This window comes from Mus musculus, chromosome 6 (assembly GCF_000001635.26).
Source record: "Mus musculus strain C57BL/6J chromosome 6, GRCm38.p6 C57BL/6J".
NCBI lineage: Eukaryota > Metazoa > Chordata > Mammalia > Rodentia > Muridae > Mus > Mus musculus.
The window spans coordinates 84,875,635-84,898,379 of record NC_000072.6 but is presented as its reverse complement, the minus strand read 5'-3'; the positions used below and the strand labels follow the sequence as shown (position 1 = coordinate 84,898,379).

Here is a 22,745-nt window from a genome sequence, read left to right as displayed (position 1 = left end):
CGGTTCAGGAGACAACTGCAGCTCAGGCACTAAGACCAAGAATTACTCCATGGGACCTCATGGCTCATTTGTTTTTACAGAAGCCCATGGTCACTCATAACTGTCTGTTAACTCTTATTCCAGACGGTCTGAGACACTCTTCTGGTTTTCTCAGGCACTGCATGCATGTGATGCACAGACATACATGCAGGCAAAATACCTATACACATAAAATAAAAATAAATACATAATTTATAAAATAATGTTTTAGTCATTATGTTGAGAATTTCATACAATATTTGATCATATTTATCCCTCCTCCAGCTCTTCTCAGATAATGTTCTCCATCTTCCTTTGCACTCAATTTTATTTTGTTTTTCTGTCTAAAAATATGAAACAAAACAGAAAGACAATGAACAATAAACAAAAGCCCATAGAGTTCAATTTGGACTGGCTGCCTACTCCTGAGCAGGGGCAGGTGTCACTTCCTAAGCGAATTTACATAAAAGTCAGGACTTTTCTACTTGAGACTCTTCCTCATCATAGGAAGTAGTAGACTGAACCCCAGCAGCACGGTGGCAGACTCTCCGTGGACTGCCTGCCTGCAAGCAGTAGCTGCCAGTCATTGCCTTACCCTCTTTCTGAGGGAAATATGATATTGTCTATATTAGCTCTTCATCCAAAAATGAGGGATGAGAAGATAGTGTTTTATCATACTGATTAGCAGCCCTAGGTATTTCTTTTGTGATATCTTTTGATTAGCAGAGTACACTGTGAAATGATAGCAGCCTTTCTCATGTGCTCCCAACATTATATATGCTTATAGTTAGATGTAAAGCAGGTGTTTGTACACATAACCAGGTGACAAAAGGAGCATTAGAAGGGTGAATGGAAACTTTAGAGCATAAAAAGTTTTTGTTTTTGTTTTTGTTTTTCGAGACAGGGTTTCTCTGTGTAGCCCTGGCTGTCCTGGCACTCACTTTGTAGACCAGGCTGGCCTCAAACTCAGAAATCTGCCTGCCTCTGCCTCCCGAGTGCTGGGATTAAAGGTGTGCGCCACCACGCCCGGCTAGAGCATATTTTAAACATCTTATTTACGTTCTTCCAGACACATCACTTAGAATATATGTGTTGCTTATCTCCTTTCTGTGAAATCATTATTGAAAGACCTGGCCACGTATGTTTCCTCTCCCTGAACGGAGCTGCTGAGGAGAAAATGGCAAAGGCCATATTGTTTCTTGAGAATGGCATTCCTTGATTTCATTGCAACATAGTGATCGTATTCAGAAACTCATCTTTGAACAGTGCTGCTACCGAATAAGCAGCCCACATGCAGATCCCCCAGTTATGTCCTCCATCACAGGTTATTCTTGCAATGTTCCTGTATCTTCAGGCAGGCGTGCATGTCACATTCTAGTTAATTTTTATGTGGGTTAAATCTGTCTAATAGTATTTTAGGCTCCCTCCAACCTTAGCAGTTAAAATTTTTGAGTATAAACCTGCTTCAAAAGGCAGAGTTACATGAGAAGTTGTATTGTGTGAAATCCCTTCTCCATCCCCATCCTTTGCCCCCTTCTGCTTAGCCTCTGCATTGCCAGCATTATTAGTGCATATATGTGTCTTTTATTATTCATAATGTTATATAGCATAATACATATTTTTTCATGTGAAAATATTCTCTGAAGACCATGTTGGTTCATGGAAACTCTTCTCATTCTAACTTCACTACTGAATAGGAAGGGTTCCTTTTTGTATGTAGTGTAGTTTAGTTTAGTTCAGTGGGTCAGTCCATACATGGAAGCATAGTGATTTCTAACATTTTCTTATAAAAATGTTGTTTCAACTTCACACCTATTACAGTAGGTATATTAAAAGTATACCAGCAAAAACAGTACTGGCAAGACTGTCATATGTCACTGTGTCATGAGACACTGGTGTGGATATGTAAAATAAGCCAGTTGTTCTGGAAGACACCTTGCACATTTATCCTGAAGTTGTTGTATCCTGTCTGGTCTTGAGATCCTACGTAAGGATCCTACACTCACATCTATTTACTATTTACCTTAACAGAGATTAAAAAAAATATATCTTTTCAGTTTTTTTCTAAGATGGTTTCTTTTCAGTTTTTTTTCCCACTTTCACAGGAAGAGTGGCATCTTGGTATAGGTTTCGTTTTTATCCCTGGAATGGTGGGTGAAGTTGCCTCATGTCTTTTCATTTTTAAAATGATTTTTAAACTAGAGCCGACCTGTGAAAGTGTTGTATCTCTTTTTGTTACCTACTATTCTGCTTTTTGCTTTTCCTCTTTCTACCCCATTCTCTTCCCTTTTTTTCCCACCACCCCCTTCAATATGCAGATTTTTAGGACTATGTTATGGGGACAAGGACCTTATATATAGAGTGCTGTAGCAGTTGTTTCTGCACATTTTTTTTCACCCTGATTTCTTCAGCCTTTTGTGTTCAGTATCGAGTTTACTGTTAACCTACCCCGTCCCTAATGATTTTGAGTATCTACATGAACTGGACTCTAGTTAAATAAAGACTGTTGAGGTTTTCAGACCGAAGCTGAGAATCTTGAAGAGATTATCCTTTGGTTTTAGCCACAGAGGTTTTACAGTGTCTCAATAAGGGAAAAATGTTCATTTTTTTTAAACTTCTTATGTTTAGGACAAATACTTGAACAACTTAAATGTTAGCCCTTTTAGGGATTTCTCATAAAGGTTCCTAATTATTTTAGAGCAACTTTATAAGGGAATTCTAACTTTTCAGGACTGAGCTCTGGTCAAAGCTTAGAGCATCATTTTACTTACATGACTTCTGCTTCCTCCTGGTTTGTTAGTCTGTGATGTCTAGTCTTCTTTATGAGAGCCTATGGTCAAATGAATTTTATCTTAATTTTCTCTGAACTTCTGGAAGCAAAGTAGTTTAGAAAGCATCCTGGTGAAAAATGTCTGCAGGTATTTCCTGGCTTCCAAACGTAATGTGGGCAGCTTCAGTTGAATTTCTGAATGCAAAGGCCTATTCTATCTAGCTAATCATTTATTGTTTGCTCCCTGAAGAGAATGCCTGGTAGAGTTAATGACTTCAGATCCATCTAATGCTTAGAAATAAGCCCTGGTTCCTGCACTCATTTACCAATACCAAGAAATTGCTTTGTGTGTAGTGGCAATCAGAAGGATTTTGAAGGTGGAAAATGGCTCAAATAATTAGTGAGAAACATACCTAAATTCCTTTGAGCCTCCTTTTGTTCAGTCCATCTACTTTGAAAGGTTTCTTAAGAGAAAAATAACTGAGGAATGTGCACAAGGGTGAGGAGAGCAGATATTTGTGTGCTTGTCTTCTGAGGCAAAGTGTGAACGGCAAAGTTAGAGTGGACTAATGTTCTGTGTTTATGAGCAGTGCAGGGGAACCATAATCCATTTGTTGCTTTGGGATGCAGAGAAGAAAGGAACTCTCTCTTGTATTTAGTTTCCCTTGTATAAGACTACACTTATTCAGCAACAAAGCAGGAACATTTATCAGGTTAGATAAGTTTGTGTACAGATTTTTGTTTTTGAGACAAGATTTTGGGATGTAGTCTAGGTTGGTTTCAAACTCCAGGTCCTTCTGCCTTAGCCTCCTGGCCTTGCCAGGACACCCAACCTTAACTAGCTTTGCTTAGTAAGTGTGTAAAACAGAGGTAGTTACTTACCAAGACTCTTTCTGGGAAGTGATGACTAGGGAAGTATTAAGTGAAACATTAGCTGAAGCTTGAGTGGCATCGCTAACTTTAAGTCAGAAATCTTCCTTTATGTGTAATAGTGCCTCCTTATGCTTGATGAGACTTTCCACCACCCATTCTCCATTCTCCTTTTACCTGAAGCAAGATCTATTAAAGAAGGAAAAGATAGCATATAAATCCATCCTCTCCTGGCCTTTCTCAAACAGTTTTATGATCGGAGATGTTAATTCTTTTCTTCTTGACTGTGTGATAGTCCACATTTACTCTAAATCTTCAAATCTTCAAGAAATAATATCTTTGTAGATACAAGATCATTTTCAGGTTTTATTAATTCCATTTATACATTTGCTTTTCTTATCCTGTATTCTCTTTTGCCCTTGAGTCATTTTGGTCCTTTATAGAGTAGCTTGTGTGCTGGATACTGGGGCATGCACATCATATGTAAGTGATGTTCAACAAGTACTCAGACAACAGTTGGAAAGTATTGGCTTAGTTGAAACTGTTATTGTCTGTATAATTGTGAAATGGAACTAACATGAAGTAATTGTTTCCCTGTTTGCTCCTGTGTTCAGTTGCTCTAACATCCCTTTTAATAGCTATTATTTGTATTGTTAAAAATGCTTGTTTCTTAACTTATATGACATTCTCTGGGGGTACAAATCATAGCTACAACATCTAAAATCTTACCAATGGTTCCTTTTTTTTAGAAAATCCTAAGTATTTGGCTGGTGGGAGGCATTTACTGCTCCTAGAACTGTTCAGGCAGTTAGACAGCTGCTGTCCTTGGTGATGAAGTGATTTCATATAAGTTCTTAGCAATAGATACAATGCATGGCTGTGCCCTGTGTACTGTTTGTGGTCACTGCTGGTATCTTCCTAGGTCTATTTGAACTTCTAGAAAAATACAGACTCCAGGGTCTTAATGTCTTGAGTTCCTGACTGCCAGGCACAGGAAATGTTTAACTATTTTAATCATGTTTTTGTAGCCCCAAAGAAAGTCTTTATAATAGGAAATGACAGGGTCCCACCACAAAGTTATCTCTTATCAGTTCCAGTCTCCGTGGATAATGATTTGTCAAATTTGGACATGTGTAAAATGCAAGGGCCCTGTTATTTACTTTGGAAAGGAAAAATTAGATGACGCTGATAAAAGAGTCATGGCTTTTGTTAGGAGACAGAAACCATTAGAGGCAGTCATTGTTAGCTTAGGAAAGTGTCCTTGGACCCCTCCCTGATGAAACCTAAATCTGCTTGAATCATTCCTTGCAACTCCAGGGGAGGGGAGGTGAAGGAAGGAGGGAGGAAGAACCTGTGAACTAGAGCAGCTTAGAGGCCAGACAAGCTGCTGCTAGTGCACCAGGCAGTTGCTTGTCCCAGAGCTCTCCTCCACCGGTGTTTTTAGATTTTGGAAAGCACATTCCATCTTGCAGAAGGGTGACATTCCTTCACGCAGTGCTTGTTGCTCTTCCCTCTTCCCTTCTGTAGATGTAAGTGATTCTTTTTCATTAGCAGAAGCAGAGAAAACACATCCAGCTCAAAGCAGCATGAGTCAGTGCATACTTGACATGCCTCTATCCTCACAGCACTCTCTGACTCTTCACAGTGCTCACTCCTAGTGTGCTCTCAGAGGGGAGCAGGGGGGAAAGGCTTTCTAAATACTGGGCTGTTTGTGGAGGAGGGAGAGCAGGAGCCTCTTTTTGTTCCTTTACTTTTTGCCTAGCGTTCTCTCTCTCTCTCTCTCTCTCTCTCTCTCTCTCTCTCTCTCTCTCTCTCTCTTTCTCTCTCTCTCTCTCTCTCTGTCTCGAGCTTTCCAAACGGACAGGTATGCATGTACTTAGGATAATTTCTATATGTTCGTTTCAGGACCATGAAATATTAGATCAAATACCTATAGTTCTGGACACTATAAACAGACAGAAAACAGATTTGCTGCAGATGACAGGATAGAACTTTGCCATCTTGTATGAGGTAGCTTTTAGAAAACATGCGTGGAGATAGACCAGTCCTAACCATTAGCAACAATGTCCTTTTTTGCTAAAAGGCCTGCAAGCTTATTTTTCGTGGTTCTCTAGGGAACTGCCCCTTACTATTGCTGTTCATTCTGTAAGGATGGCACTGACAGGTCAATGGCCAAGGTCCTGCCTGAGAATGGCTTCCTGTGGGTTCCTTTTTTGGGAGAAACTGGTTCTCTGACAAAGTGAACCTAAATAAACAAACTGTATGAAGACCCTGTGAAACAAGGCTGTGGCAGAAGGTGCTGCTCAGAATTAGGCAAGAAAATTCTCATCCTTTTATATATATCATAAGTGACCACATTGTTCTAAATAAACAATTCATTTCTTGTATACCATTTTTACTCTGTGTATTTTCTTTGTCTTTTTTCATGTCCATACATTATTTTTATGTAGTTTAAATTTTGTTATAAATCTTCAGTTTTTTCTTTTGATGTTGTGTTTACCTAGTGTTTAGCTCCTTTTTTTTTTTTCTGGCAAGATAAATTTCCTTAAAGTTTCCATGCTGCTATTATATAGAGGTGAGTGGTCACTTGAAATAAGAGATCCCATGGCAGAGCCTCTTGGCTCTCACAGCAGAAGCTTCATTAGGTATGGGATACCTAAGATTTGCCTGGTGGAGTGGAGCAGAAGGTAGAGTGCCAGGTGACCAGCCAGCGAGCATTGCAGTTGCTGTATAGAGCAAGGCCATTTGATTATGAGAAAAGTCCTGGTTAGAGAAGTTGTGCTCTGAGGAAGAGATAGTGTTTGCTTTAGGAAAGAAAGGGAGCCAGCTCTGCAACCATGAGCCAGCCTAACTCAGCTTAGATGTATCTGTTCTCTTTTTGTGCTGGTGATGTACCTAGTTACCATTGCCACAGGAAAAACCAGCCAGGTCTTTATTGTAATTACTTATGGACCTTTTCCACTTTCTCTCCCTTTTCGTTTCATTTTGTTTAGTATGTATTTTCAGGTCCCTGTTTATTCTTATTGAATCTGTGTATGACAAATGACAGCTTCCTTCCTTAGTTGAGGAACTGTAGATCACAGTTAGCTCTGACCGGCTTCTTGTCAGGCCACCAACAAACTCTGAATCCTGAGAGTTGATTTCAGTTCTCACTCAATTCTTACTTTTTATTTTAATGTGTACCAGTTTGGTCAACATATCATTCATTATTCACGTTAAAATCCTCAAGTAACTTCTTGGTTTGGCTTTTCCACATGTCACCTCATTTTTAATAAGGTGTCTCCTCCTTTCTGTGTTACTTCTTTATTTTGATGAAATATAGAACTTAAGAATTTTAATACTTGTACCCTTTAATAACTGGCCATTTTAAAACATCCATCTTGAGTAGCAAGTTTGGCTTTGACCACTGAAACTTGGCTTTATATAAACTCCATGCACTTTGGGAGAATTGGGTCACTAAAGTCACAGTTCCATCTTCGCACTTTCCCTGGTGGCCCTTGGCTCACATGTGTCTCTGAAGGTAGAGGCAACAGGTTTGCCATCTCATCTCTGTTGGACTCTGCCACCTGTACTCTGTCAGCAAGGTTATTAGTCTTGTGACTAGGGGAAAAGAACTAAGATTTTGGGGATCTCTCTCTCTCTCTCTCTCTCTCTCTCTCTCTCTCTCTCTCATATTTTGAGACAGAATTTCATGTACCTAAAATGACCTTGAATTCATGACCCTCCTGCATCCTCCCAAGTACTAAGATTACAAGTGTGCTTCCTACTTGAGAACATGATTTTAAGGTTTATTTATTTTTTATTTATGTGTATGTATGTCTCTGTACGTGTGTGCCAACTATGTATGGGTACTCATGGAGGCCAGAAGAGGGTGTTGTAGATCCTGGAACTGTAGTTGCTGGTGGTTATGAATTATATTATATAGGTGTTGAGAACTAAATTCAGGTCTTCTGAAAGAGCAGCAAGCACTCTTAATTGGGGAGTCATCTCTTCAGCCTGATAACATGATTCTTTTGAATCTTCCACTTATAGAGTTGGCTTGGAAAACAAATCACTGCTTGAGTAGTAAAAATAAAGTGAGCGCAGTTTTCCCCATAATAACTTTATGTGATATTTTTGTAATTGTATGTTTCTAGGTACCTGGGGCTCAAGACTTGGTGGATTTCTCTCCTGTGTATCGGTGTCTACACATATATTCTGTCCTGGTGAGTCTTTACCTGAGCATCCTAATAAATACGTATTAAATCTCAAATTCTGAGTTGTTATTATTATTACTTTATTTTTGAGCAAAGTATTGTTTAGCGAGTATTAACTAATTCCTCTGCTCTTGCTTGAGTCTTGTTTATATTTGCCTTGTAAAATTCAAACATAGCTGATGAGATTTCAAAGAGTCATCAACAGATTGGTAGGTTATGAGTAAAAATGTATTCAGATTTCTCTGTTTCAAATGTAACATATTTAACCTAGAATAACCTGCTTTTTATATATAGTAAAGGATTTATGAAAAGTATTTACATGTTTTGACAATCATCCCTTTTGTTCTGTAAAGCACCAGTAAAAGGGCAATAATGTGGTGTCACTAGACTGTGGAGTTGATACTGAGAGTGTAGGATATTGCAAACATCCCTCCAGTTTGTCTCTGTACTGCAAACTGTGTTTCATGCTTATTGAAATGAACATCTTCAATTTTGAGATAATCAGGCCCATTAGTTTTTAACTTATAGGTTATAATGTTTGAATGTTCATTTAAAAAAAAAAAACCTAAAATAAGCCTGAACAGACACACAAACAAGTAACTATTCTCCCAACCTCAGACCATCTTCCTCCAAAGCCTCCTGCTCCAAGATGACAACATTCCCTGACAGCATCTCTAGAGTTTTATTATTCACACTGTGCTGATGGAAATGGTAGTATCCGTTTACAGTTTTTAATACTTCTCTAATTTCTCTAGTGTATGAAATGGATTGGAATATGTGTGGGTGTCTAGGTAAGTGAGGGTTTATGCTGTAAATCACTGCCGTGCACCAGGATGGAAGTGCATTTCCACGATGACGGTACCATGGCAGTGCTGTTTACTGCCAGGTGCTGCCTTTTATAAGCTTTTCTACGTTTTTATGAAAACAGAACAAATTTGCCTCAAGTGAGAATTCTAACAGAGCAGTAAAACATTTTACTTGCATATTTACTGCCTGTGTGTATTAGGGTAGCCTAGCGCTATGCTTACGTGTGTATGAAATGGGAAAATAATTTCCTGCTACTGTAGTTATTGACAGTGAAATAATGTCAACTCAGTCCTTGGCAAATGAGTGACATGTAGTAAATGGCAGTTGTCTGGTGAGATGTTGTCATATGCTGATCCATACATAGATTTTCAGAAGCATGCACTATGAAGTATAGACATGTAGTCAGGAGGTCTAGATTCTTATTATCAAATAAATTGTCAATTAAAATTTATTTCTTAATTTACTATGAATATATAGATTTAACATTTTGAAAACTACAGTCTGTTGGTTTAGAAATGATCAAATTAGAAAACTATCTAATGGAACAGGATTCTATGCTAATTTGAAGTGTGAAATATTTGATACTGACAAATTTTCTGTAACAGTCTTTAAACCATTTTTACCTGAACTGCACAGGTTTTAGGACCATTCGTAGTGTTGCTAAGGTTTGGAAATTCACAGCTGATGATAGGTGTTTTGTAATATATATTTATAATTTAGACATTCTTAGTCTAGACTTATGGGGATTCTGAGTAAAACCTAACATCAATTTTACTAAAGGATGCTAATAGCATACATAACTTGGTGCTGAATTTATAGACCTGAGGATGTATTCTTGTCACTCGCAAAGCTGTGTTGATGTCAGATGTGCACATTACTTCATGGTAAAGTACAGCTTGTCACAGTATTAATGAGCATATTTAAAAATGTTTAATCAATATAAATATTTATTATAATGTTCCCATTTTCTAATATAGTAAACATTAATCTTAGGCCTTCAGCAAAAGAAAATTTGGGTACTGAAGAATGGAGAATAAACATCAACCATATAGCACTGCTTCCTTCTATTCCAATATTTGTTTCTCTTCCCTCTTCTCACCTTTCTGAGTGTGTGTTCTGCTGCACCTTGACCTTACTGATCAGTTTTATCTCTCAGCCTCTTAGTCTATTTTCTCCCTTTTATAGCATGGTTTTCTTCCTCTCTGCTAGCCTCTCTCTCTTATTAAAAAATTTATAGTAAGCCTTTATCAGCATTAAATCTGGGCAGATATCTCTCTCTGTGCTCTTAGAATCTACTTTCCTATGAACAACTCCCAGTGACTACTTACTCGGCTCTCTCTGTACTGCTCTTAACTCCAGCTGGCCAGCCCTCATGGCCATGACTTTAAGATTCTTATCCTATGGTGTCTTCTCCTCTCTCCACCTCTTTTTTCTCCTCATGGTCTCCTCACACCCCAAGCCTATGTCTCTTCTGCCCAGCTACTGGCTGTCTACTGGCATCTTTATTTAACCATTTGCTGCCTGCTTTGGTGTTTGTCAGCTCATCTTTGTGCCCTTCACTATTCCCAGAGTTCTGCTTGTGCTACTGCTCTGTTTCTTGCTAGAGGTGCATGCTCTAGATCTGGGCATGGGCTCAGCAGTAGAGTATGTGCTTAGCATTGAGTGAGGATCTGGGTTCTGTCTCCCCTAATGACGACAGCAACAAGCAAACAAACAAAGAAAACCACTGCACTCAACTTTATGGAGATTTCTACAGGTGGTGGAAACTTAGCATCAATGTGTCTCTTACACTTCACTGGCCCTGCAGGCTTCTGAATAAAATTAAGAAAGCCATATTTTTTTTCTTATCACCAGTTAGAAATCTACACTGTTATTGGGTTTTCCTGAGTATCATATCTTGACCTGTAGATGTTGTGAATATAATTGAATTTTATTATCATAGGCCATTGCCTTCATTCACATATTAATCATAGCTGGTTAAACACTCACTTTATTTCTCTACCCTAATAGTGAAAACAGTATTCCCTCTACCATCAGGGAGCTCCTGCCATGTCTAGCATGGACTACCTGCTTCATTTTACTGACCATCTATCTTGTAAGACACTGAAATGTCGAAGAACAAAGCCAGTCATGGCTCTTTAGAGGTCTTCCACATTTCCTATTGCTTATCATCTTGCCTTTAGTTTCTGAAGCATGCTGTGGTTGTCATCCTTTCTGCACATTAGCCCTTCTATCAGTCACTACTCTCATTTCATTGAGTTTTAAAAATTTTGTTTCACTTTAATTTCACATTTCTTACTTATTTCATACCTATCTTCCAGCAAATTTTTCCTAATATTGCAGACTGAAATCAGCAGATCTGTTCTCCACATTTATGTAGGGCCTGGTGTGTAACTCTGTGTTTATTGTACCAGTCATCATAGTCTAGTGGATTCTTCATCAATAGGGCAGGTACAATGTTAATTTAATCTGGTATTTTTGTTTTTGCCTTACTAATTAATATTAGAAATATATAATAGTCAGTGTTTGTTTATGATTGTAAGAGATAACCACCCTTTTTTTGATCCTTAAGCAAATCCAATATTTTCATCTCAGGACATATTATTCACTGCCAGGGCAGGGACTTACGTAGTGGGGGTTGGGGCAGCTCTGTTGCTGTCCAACGGAAGGATCATAACACAAGTAACAAAAAGTTCTAATATTTTGTCATTTACAATAGTGTTTATCTGAACTTTTGGCCTGGAGCATAACAAGGCACACTTTGAATAAACATGGCAATATTTATTATTTTTAGTGAAACCGACCTTCCATTCACCCCCCTTTATGGTTGTGCTGCTTATAAATTCCCAAAGGATTATTTGAAAAATCCTACTTATATCTGCCAGCCTTATCAGTAGGGCAGAAGTTCATGTATTGTAACAGGAGGTCAGATTTCGGTCATGGTCTTATAGATGGGGCCAAGCACCTGTAACTCTTCCTCTGGTGACTGAAGTGAAGTACAATATCAAACAGGCAGTGAGACTTTTCTAGGAAGTGCTGAACTTTGACAGGAAGGACAAAGTTTGGTGGGTGGAGGGGAGGGAAGAAAGTGAACAAGGGTCAGATAATGGTGGAGACTTGGGCCTTGATGTAATCATACAATCGAAGTGTGTGGGAGCAAAGGTAGATGTATTGTGTAGAATTGTTTTAAACAATTGATATGGTTTAAATCTTCAATTTACAGCTTAAAAACATATAGTTTAAAGATCGGCAGGTGAGAAAATAAAACATCAGAGTCATTAGAGAAAAAAAACATTTTTTTTTTAAAGGAAAAAACAATCTCAAAGTTCTCCTGTTAAGGAAGTGATGGATAATAACGGGGTTCTTGTACATTGTGCATTGTTCCTGTAAAGATGGATGGACTGTCTGTCTAGTGAATACATAAATGAGTCTGCCTAGCATATTTTATGAAACCTTTAGTGACCCAAGGTTATCTGCCATATTTATGGGTTGCAGCCTTCAAATCAACTTCAGTCCAGTAGGGATTTGCATAAACTTTAAGCTCCTTTATATACCGAAGCATCTTTCTAAGTTATCTTGAGGTTAACCATGCCAATCCATCTTATGCACAGCATATAACAAGATGCTTAGGTATTATGGTTTCACAGAAGAGCAAGCCTGTGAATAAAGCCAGAGCCTCTATTTCTTGGGTTTCACTTATAATCTTCCTTCCTAGTGGCATTGTGGTCTCCAGTTATCTATATGATATGATCTATAACAATTTAAATTCCCATATTAAAAATGTTGACAAAATGTACACCTTTGATTTATGATTTTTATGCATGTGTGTTATAATAAAAAGCGTTCTTTCTAGATTTCTGACATCTTTGGTTAGCAATTTTAGCAGTAATCCAGATGTTTCTTAATGTACAACACCAACCCCTTATTATTACTTGAATCTTGAGAACTGCAGTTCTGTTCTTCAGTAGCCTAAGGAGACTGTAGAGAAGTATAGGAAAGAGTGGAGTGTTTCTCTGTATTATTACAGAGGCAGCAATCTGCTGAGTACACATCTGTGCCCCAGAATAGCTAATGCCAGGTCTACTTGAGTACCCATTGTGTTAAGGCCCCTGAGAGCATCTTGCCATCTTGATTTTTCTGTTGTTTTAGAAGCCTTACCTAGTCTAAATGTAAGATGTATTTGAAAAGGAGTCTGTTGCCTTGTCATAAATCTCTATTCTCCAGGCAGCCTTTCTTTATGACAAGCTGATGACCTGCTTTTTTTCTTAAGAATATGATATCCTCTGCAAGTGAGCTAATAGCTGTTTTATGACCACATATATTAGCAATATCCAGCACAGAACTGTTAGAAAGAAAATGTGTTAAGTTTCAGCTCATATTCATTCTCTCTCTCTCTCTCTCTCTCTCTCTCTCTCTCAGACTCAGTTGTAGTTAGAAGTGAATCAGTATCAGGCCTAGAATTTATCTCATTTCTACCCCAGTGGTAGCCAAGATAGCATGGGGTGGGGAGGAACCTTCTTGGAACATGTTTCCCCCACTTTTTTTCTTCCCCACCAGGGGTCAAGATAGTATGTGACCTCCCAATGTTAATCTGCAGATTTACCCTGGTGTGGCCTTCAGCGGTAGCTGGGGAAAGTGACAACCATGATCTTAGAGCAGCAGGCAACAGGAGGAAAGAATCCGGAAACTAGAAATAGGTATGAGCAGCTCTGAGTGACGCATCTTAGTGAATGTTAAATTTCTTATTAAAATTTGTTAATGAACTTTGATAGAAGTTGACTATTAACTAAAATGTTTTGGAAAATAAATAGTTGAAAAGTTTGTGACCCTATTGGAGTTGTAAATTCAACAAAATGATTAGCTTTAGCAGTCTTACTTATTCTCAACTTCTTGATTCTGTAAAGACTGAAAGACAGCAGCGAGTGTTAGATGATGGCTCAGCTCCCAACTCGTCATTTACACTGTCACATCTGAAGCTAGCATGTAAAAGCTTGAAGAAGGGTAGTGAAATCCCATCCTTTAGACACAACAAAACCGTGCAGTCGTGGACTCAAAGCAGCTGCAATTCCTTGTACTGGTCCTCCACAAGACAAGGCCCCTGAGCAGTCAGCTGTGAATAGGGGAGTGGCTCATGGGACCCTACCTCTACTGCTAAACTGTAGGCTACTGGGCGGATTCTGGGACAGGGGAACTACTGTCTTTAGTTTTGTATGCTTTGTCATACCCACCACTTTCCAATGCATTCTTCCAACTTCAAGGCCACACAGAAGGCCCTAATCAAAATCAGAGGAACACAAACACAAAGATATGAATGTGGGAAAGAAATTAGCAGGACAGGTGTTGAGAGGGTGGGGCCTGAGGGGGCTGGGGGGACTGGGATGAGAGCCATCAGAATATGTATGAAATTATCACACAAGAAGTTTACTTAAAGAGAGGCCCATTGGACACGCAAACATTATATGCCCCAGTACAGGGGAACACCAGGGCCAAAAAGTGGGAATGGGTGGGTAGGGGAGTGGGGAGAGGGTATGGGGGACTTTTGGGATAGCATTGGAAATGTAATTGAGGAAAATACGTAATAAAAAATATTTAAATAAAAAAGAAAAAATGTTGATTCCTCAGGTAGTTGGAATAAAATGTTTACAAACTAAAAAAAAAAAAAAAAAATCTGCTCCTAAAGTTATGTTTTTTAAAGCTATCATATGTGGCCGATTATGCTGAAAGATACAAGATAATCAGAACAACTTTTCAATAAGCTCATAATTTAGTTTATCTAGAGATAAGCTGCTTTGTAAGAGACCCAGAGAGTTGTTTCTAAAACGTCCTGGGAGCAGGAATAGAAGGGGAAGTGGGTGCTCTCTGCAGATCTAGAATAGCGTTGTTCATGTCTGATTATCTATTGGAACTTTATTTTTAAGAACTCTAGGTGATTCTATATGCTTTAGGCCAGATTCCACTTGCCCCACGTTGTAATTGTTTTATTCTAATTTTCATGGATTTTATTTTCCCTCTTAAAACATTCTTGTATATTCCCACAGTATCTAAGACACATAGTTATACCTTTAAGGAACCAACTTAGACAGAAAAGAGCCAGACACATTCTACTTTCTTCCCATGGTGATCTGGAATACATTTAAGTAGTAAGAGCACATTTTATGTATTTTCTTTAGAGATTTTTCTTTGAAGTGTGAACAGTTTTGTCCTGAAGTGTTTAGCAGCTAAGAGTCTATTCTGACACTTTGCAGATTCCTGCCACTTTCCTACTGTGTCGCAGGGCCTCAGAGAGCCACTGACCACCAGTGCCTGGTGAGGTTAGATAGGAGTAAACACTGTGTAGATCACAGAGAAGGAGCTGAGGGCAAATACTTTGTGCACTGCATTGATAAGGACACAGGAAGAGCATTTCTCCTGATAACCTTCCTGCAACGTAGACTAACGGGCTCTGGTTTGTTCTAATTGTCATAATGCTCGTTTAACCCCGTGACCTTATTACCCATGGGCATATATATCACTTGTCTCTGAATAAAACAACAGAAAAAAAGAAAGAGAGAAAGATAAATGAGTAAAACCAAAGCTTATTTGCAGATAACTGAACTTCTCGTGTGTGCTTAGCTGCGTGTTTTCATGTATGCTAAGCAACGATGTCACGTAGACAATTTTACACACAGCATATGATGACTTCAGGCTCCAACAAAGGAAGCAAGACAGTTACATATGACACTGAGTGATGGTAAATACAGTTTAATCTCAATCGTAATATAAATTGAAACTGTGTTGTTTCTAATTATTTGCTGAATAAAGTAACTTTTGTGCCTGGTATAAGTAATTTGCGTTGGACTCTCGCCTTATCTCTCCCTATATCTCTGCATTTTCCTTCCGGTTGTTCATGGTGTATTCTGCTAGCCAGTGTGCTCTCCCGTGATGGGTTCCAGATGGTTGTTGTTGTTGTTTTTAATCTATTGATTTGTGTGTGTGTATGTGTGTGTGTGTGTGTGTGTGTGTGTGTGTGTGTGTGTGTGTGTGTTTAGTGAGGTTTGGGTATGTACACAGGTGCATGCAGGTGTACATGCACATGGAGGTCAGAGGCTGAAATTTGATGTCTTCCTCCACTGTTGTTTACCTTTTGATACAGGCTCTCTTAATGAACCTGGAACTCATTGCTTTGGCTAGGCTGGCCGGTCAGATCTCTGGGGATTCACCTGTCACTGCTTCCCCTATGCTGGGATTGACCATATGCCCCTGTGGCAGATGTGTGCGTGTGTGTGTGTGTGTGTGTGTGTGTGTGTGTGTGTGTGTGTATGCAAGTCTGTGCTCATGGACTCAGATCCATCCTGTGAGACAGGTACTTTGCAGGCTGAGTCATCCACCCAGCCCCACCTTCTTCCTTTAGACAGCGCTTGGAAAATTGTACTATCTTTATATTTCCTCCATCTCAGGTAGCCAGTGAGACATAGCTGACATGATTTTTTCTTCTCCTTTATATTTTATATTATGTTCCTATAATCTATTTTGTTTCTGTCATATTTCTTTGAAAACAGAAAATTTTTTGTTATGTTTACCATACCTAAGTTGTCTTCTTTCTGGATACTGTTTTAATATATTAGGTAGTTTTAATATCATGTGTGAGGGGCATCAGTGACTGTAGCCAATGCCTGTGACTTAGCACACAAGATCACACATAAGACAAAGGACCTTCCTTTTGTTCTTGGGGTGGGGTTAGTTTATTGGAGCAGTTATGTAATTAACATGCATACCAATGATCCTCTTAACAGAAGCAGATTTCATAGCTGAAGTTCATGCATGGTTTTGGTTCTTAATAGCAGGTGTCATGAAGAGTGCTTCTTAAACTTACAGGTAGAATGGGCTTATTTTACATTTTGGGAGCATGTAAAGTCTAAGTTTTGAACTTGGTGGATTCTGTACTTTCTTGAATTTCTATAGCTCAAACAAGCCATGGTTTAAAGCAGTGATTCTCAATCTTTCTAATGCTGTAACCCTTTATAAACTTCTCATGTTGTGGTGACTCCCAATCAAAAAATTATTTTTGTTGCTACCTTATAACTAATTTTGCTACTATTATGAATTTTAATGTAAAGATCTATGTTTTCCAATGGTCTTCAGTGACCCCTGTGAAAGGATTGTTTAACCCCTAAAGGAATTGCGAGCCAAATATTGAGAAACACTAGTCGAGAGGTGGTCATTTAGGACTTGACACTGGAGTGGATGATCTGTTTACTGAATCCAGACTTCCCCAGTAAAAGCATGGTTCCTGTTCTCATAACTCATCTTATTTAGAGCTTCTATATTTTTCCATATTGTGAGATAAACTAATAAACAGCTGTAGAAGAACTGAGTGAGTAAGATGTAGGATACCCCAAGAAGGCACTGCTTGAAAAAGCCCAAGGACCACACAAGGTGCTTGAAACCAACCAGCAGCTAACATGACTGGGCTATTTTAGGTTGAGGTTCTCATAGTTCATTGACCTGTTTGATTTCCCACTGAGCCTCAAATAAAACACAATAGGTATTAAGTTACTGTGCTTTTTAAAAAAATGTTTGTTTGAGATATGAAATATAGGCCATAGGCTGGGCATGGTGGCACACACTTATAACCCTGGCATTGGTGAAAAAGTCAGGAGGAACCAGAGTCTAAAGGCAATTTGAACTACGCACCAAAACTATCTCAAAAATTTTAAAGTGTGCTTATTTATGAAATTCATAGCTGTTCAGATTGTATTTGAATTCATGTACGAAAAACTGTCTTAATTATTTAAACTGTGGATTTTGTTGTTGTTTGTTTATTTGCTTTTTTGACATTTATTGAGTATGAAAGTTCCAGATATCCAGCATGGATAAAATGTCAGATAACCAGCCAGGTATCTGGTACCACTATTCTCTCAAGTTCCACGGGGTCAGCTTTTCCTATTCTACATGTAGTGAGATCAGGTAGTACTGGCACATTGTTCCAGGCTTGTTTTCATTTAATGTAATGATCTTCATGTCCACCCATGTAAAAATGTGATAGCATTTCATTTACTTTTATGGAAGGATAGTTTTCCATTGTTTATCTATACTAAACAATCTTTTCATTAATTAATGAGCATGTAGATTACTATAATTTCCCAGCTGTTGTTTATAGTGCTACAAAGCAGTTGGAGAACAGACAACCAGTCAACATTCTGGCTTCATCTCCTTTGGTAATGAATCTCAGTAATGGGATTGCTGAATATTCTGATAGTTTCTTTTTTTGAAAAACCTACTTCCTTCCTTCCTTCCTTCCTTCCTTCCTTCCTTCCTTCCTTCCTTCCTTCCTTCCTTCCTTCCTCCCTCCCTCCCTCCCTCCCTCCCTTCCTTCTTTCCTTCCTTCCTTTTCTTTCCTCCTTCCTCCCTCCCTTCCTCCTTCCCTCCCTCCCTCCTTCCCTCCCTCCCTCCTTGCCTCACTCCCTCCTTTCCTTCCTTCTTTATTTTTAGACTACCCTTGTAAAACATTTCATTTTTGAAGAGTTGCCTCTGGTGCAGACTTTAGCCCAATTGGCCACAGTCTGTTTTATGTAGGGCAAAATAATGTGCCACTGTGGAGGGAAAGACCTACTTTTCTTTCTCATCCTAGACCATAAGATCAGTTTCTTTTGGCTTCTCCCACTGGTTAAAAAGAAGACATTAGCATACTCATGCCATTAAAACCACTGTTGTACAGCACTCAGCAGATCCCCAACAGCCATACCACAGGCTGCATCTGATCGCTTGCTTCAGTCATCCTCATAGTCTGATGGTGAGTTTAATTCTTTAGTATTGCTATATTTTTAGGAGGGCCTTGAGCACACTCTCCAGTGCTATCTTCCTTGTTTGGAACTTCAGAATTATTTTCTCTTTCCATTAAATAATGAAATAGCTTGGTTTTATGGATTGTAATGGACTGTACAGAGAAGAGATATTCATAGTAGTGAAAGTTTTGTTGGAAAAGAATATGAAACATTGGGTTGGAGAGATGGCTTAATGGTTAAAGAACACTTACTGCTCTTCAAGAGGAGCAATGAGTACATGTCAGCTCATAGCTATCTGTAACTCCAATTTCAGGAGATCCAATTTCCTCTTCTGGCCTCTGCAGGCACCAGAAATGCACATGGTGCACAAATATACATGCAGGCAAAAACATTTATATACATAAAATGAAAAAATATTTTTAAAAAGAATAGGAAATTTGTGAGTGTATTACTAATAAGCAGTCATATGAATAAAGTGGTAAATCTTTGTTCATGTGCATACAGGCATCTGTAAACTGGGATGGAGGGCAGAATTTTTCTTACACTGGACTGGTAAATGTTGAGAGAGTACCTCATGGGTAACCTGCATTGGTGTGCATCTCTGTAAACAGAGGCACTGAGTCTATCTAGATAATTTTTGCATGGGTGTTTGTAAAACCAACAGCTTTTATATAGAAATAATAACTCAGAAACAGCAGTTTGTACTACTAGCCTGGGGCATGATTTCTATGGATAAAAGGAGTTTGGGTTCTCTATATTCAGGGATGTTTATCCTCAGTATGGTTTGCTGTGTAGACAGATGTGACCTGAACTGCTTTTACGCTGTCCTAATGTCCCAAGGCTCTGGAAACCAAAGCAAGTAATGACTGATTTTCTGGCTTCTTGTCGTGATATGACTAATAAAGTCATTTGTCTTAGATTCAGGAATGTTGTGCATTTTGTTAGCTTTCTAGAAACTGAAATTTATTAAGGTAAAGGTGGGAAAATCTTAGATGCTTCATGACTATTCCTTTTCCAGTTATCACAATGGGGGTTTATTTAGGTAGGAGTGTGAGCAGACAGTTAATCTGGGGAACATTAAGAAAGAAGGGGGTGTTTGTCTTAAAATGGTTCCCAAAGATTGCTTATTCTCAAAAGAGAAATGCAGTAATTGGTGGAACATGTGCATAATGGAGTAGGCTCTGTACATGTGTGCAGGAGTGGTCAGGGCAGGAAGTTATGAGGTGCAGCTTTGTAGGTGCCAGAGGGTTGGGGGCAGGAAGGTATATGGGGACAGGAGGAATTCTGATGTCTTTATATTTGCCTCTTAAATGTGCTTTGAACTTAAACTTCTCAAAAAAAGAATCTTAAATTGGGCATGTTGATATACATCTGTAATCCCAACTGCTCAGGTTGAGATAGGAAAATTGTGAGTTTTAGGCCTCTGTAGGTAATAGAACAAGACTTCTGTTTAATAGCCAATGAGTGAATGAATGAATGAATGAATGAATAATAAATAAATAAATACTCTTAAGGTAATTGTATAGCAGTTTTACCAAGTGCTCAAAATTCACATCACAGGTGATGGGCTGCTGACATCATAAGCTACCATGTCCTAGTTTGCTCTCTGTTGCTGAGATAAACACTATGAAGAAAACAACTTGGTGTGGGTGTGTTATTTCATCCTATAAGTTACAGTCTATTAGTAAGGGAAACCAGAACAGGAGGTTAAGGCAGAAACTGAAGCAGAAACCATGGAGGAAAACTGCTTACTGGTTTGTTTAGCTTACTTTCCTTTATCTGCCCAGGGGTGGACTGCCAGAAGTGGGTTTGGGTTTGGTGTCACCCACATTGATCATTAATGGAATGGTTGAAAAAAAATATATATGCATACTTGTGCGTGTCAGTAACTAAAAAGAGGCTATGAATTTGCAAGGAAATGGGAGGGGTTGGAGAAAAAGAGGGAAGGTAAAATAATTACATTTTAATTAGAAATGAAAAGAGGGGCTGGAGAGATAGCTCAGCGATTAAGATTACTGGCTTTTCTTCCAGAGGACCTGGGTTCAATTCCCAGCACCCACATGGCAGCATACAATTATTTGCAACTCCAGTTTCGAGGATATGACACCTTTACAGAGATATACATGCAGACAAAACATAAGTGCACGTTAAAAAATAAATTATTTAAAAATAATTTAGAGACACTCTTCCCAGGAGGCTCTAGTTTGTATCAAGTTGATGAAAACCATGCTGCTCATTCAGAGGGAGATGTTTTGAAAGGGAGCAAGCATTGCTTTTATATCATCACATCTAGAATGCATTGCTTTAATTTAATTTTGAGGAGATAGCTTTCAAAATTCATTGCTGGTTAGTTTTTGTCAGATTGATTGACATGGGAGGGCACAATTCATTGTGGACAGTACCACCCCTAGGCTGATACTCCTGGGTTGTATAAGAAAGCTGGCTTGAACAACCCATAAGGAGCAAGCCAGTAAGCTGTGGTCTTCTGTGATCTGTTCTTTAGTTCCTGCCTGCCTGTTCCTGCCATGACTTTCCTCAGTGACAGTTATGAGCTGACATAAAACCTCTGCACTCTAAGTGGCTTTTGGTCATGGTAATTTTTCACAGCAATAGAATCTCTAAGACAAATCCCAACATAGTATTACAGTAGCTGAGAAAAGTGCCTTTTTCCTTAAAAGATAAAGAAAAACTGGGGGAGTATTTTTCAGATGGCAAGAAGCTAAAGAGACATGACAGCTGAGCTCAGGCATTGCCTAGACCCATGATTAGCACTTCATTGTGAAGACTGGCTAGGAACTGTGTTAGATGTTTCTTGGCCATGAGTACTTATGACAACCACCCTCCCTTCACTGCTTTACTTGAGGAGCCTGCAGACCCAGTACATAAATGAGTAAGTAGGCAGGGGGAAGGACTGACCCTTGTTCAAGGCTGATTCCCCTACTTTAGGGGAAATATACAAGAAAAGATACTAACAAAATTGGAATATGGCAAATAGCTTAGAAAAATGTCAAATTTCTGACTTTGGTATTAGTTTGTGATGATAGAAGACATCCTATTCACAGAAAGTGAGCAATGACATACTAGAGGTTATATACTTTGATGTTATATACATGATTTAAAGCAATTCTAGTCTGTGCACAGTTGACCCTTGAAGTCTGTGGATTCCAAATATGTGGATTCAGCCAATTATAAATCAAGAAAATATACTAAATGTTACATTTATATTGAAGGTGTCTAGACTCCTTTAGTGTCCTCATTCCATAAACAGTTCCATATAACAGTGGTTAACAATGCATTATGTTTTATGAGTAATGAAGTGATGATTTAAAGTATATAATAGATTGCGCACAGGTTCTACACACATGCTGCTTTGGTATCTATAAAGAACTGGAGAAGCTGTGGGTTTTGGTCCTCCATAAATGTCTTAGAATAAATCATCTGTCATACTGGACAATGACTATGTAGGAACACTAAACAGCAGGCTAATATGGATAAAGGGTACACAGGAGGTTTGTACCATACTTAGGGTCCTTTCCCATAAGCTCTGTAGGTTGAAATTATTTCCAAGTAAAATGTGTATTGATTTAAAATGTGAATTTTGATGTAAATTAGTAACAACTCAGAAGGAAATGTTTTTTTTTTATGATTTTGCAGCTCTATCTTTTAATAGATGCCTAAAAACTAAAAAGAGAAATGAACTAAAAGAGTGAAAACGAAAAAGTGATGAGTGCAATAGGGGATGCCTGCAGACATCATCCTTGGCCTGATCTGAATCACTTAGCTAACAAGAAGCTAGAGTCCAGGAGCTGGAAGTTCCAGTGCGGTCTGGAAATGAGGTTGGGAGCCACATTTTCCAGGCTAGGAAACACAGGGTACCTTGTTTAGTCAGCACAGTTTAGGTCAAACGTGGTTATGAAAAACAGATGAATTCTGGTGATCAAGTTGTACTTTGACAAATATCCCATTGTTTCAACATGCAGTAATTTCTGAAAATGTGAAGCAGCCCACGTTACTGAGATTGAACACTCTCCTTACTCTCCTGCCCGCTCACAGAGGTCTTGTCATCATGGGGAGTAGAAATCATAGCAGAGAAGTGTGTTAGGTGCTCGCTCCACTCCCCCTTCTCTTTTGTTCCCTTTACTTGGCTCTTCTGGCAAACCAGTTTTGGGCAAGCTGTTTAGTCAGCTGGAGGCCTTTTAGTACCCTGCACTCTGGGCACAGCTCTTGAGTCTTAGTTCTGTGGATGGGTAGCAATGTGTTCTCATGAATTAGATAATTTCAGTTCATCCTATTAGTAGAAAAATGGCACTTGAGATCAAC

At 38.8% G+C, this 22,745-nt stretch overlaps 1 protein-coding gene across 5 annotated transcripts in view; it reads left to right on the top strand.

The window, feature by feature from the left end:
* The window catches only part of Exoc6b (exocyst complex component 6B), a 451,773-nt gene that overhangs the window by 171,879 nt on the left and 257,149 nt on the right, over positions 1 to 22,745 (top strand). For all 5 annotated transcript variants that reach the window (XM_006506729.3, XM_006506728.3, NM_177077.2 and 2 more), the window contains one exon: positions 7,795 to 7,863. In XM_006506729.3, coding sequence (XP_006506792.1) covers positions 7,795 to 7,863 — 69 coding nt within the window. The remainder of the gene's footprint in view (positions 1 to 7,794; positions 7,864 to 22,745) is intronic.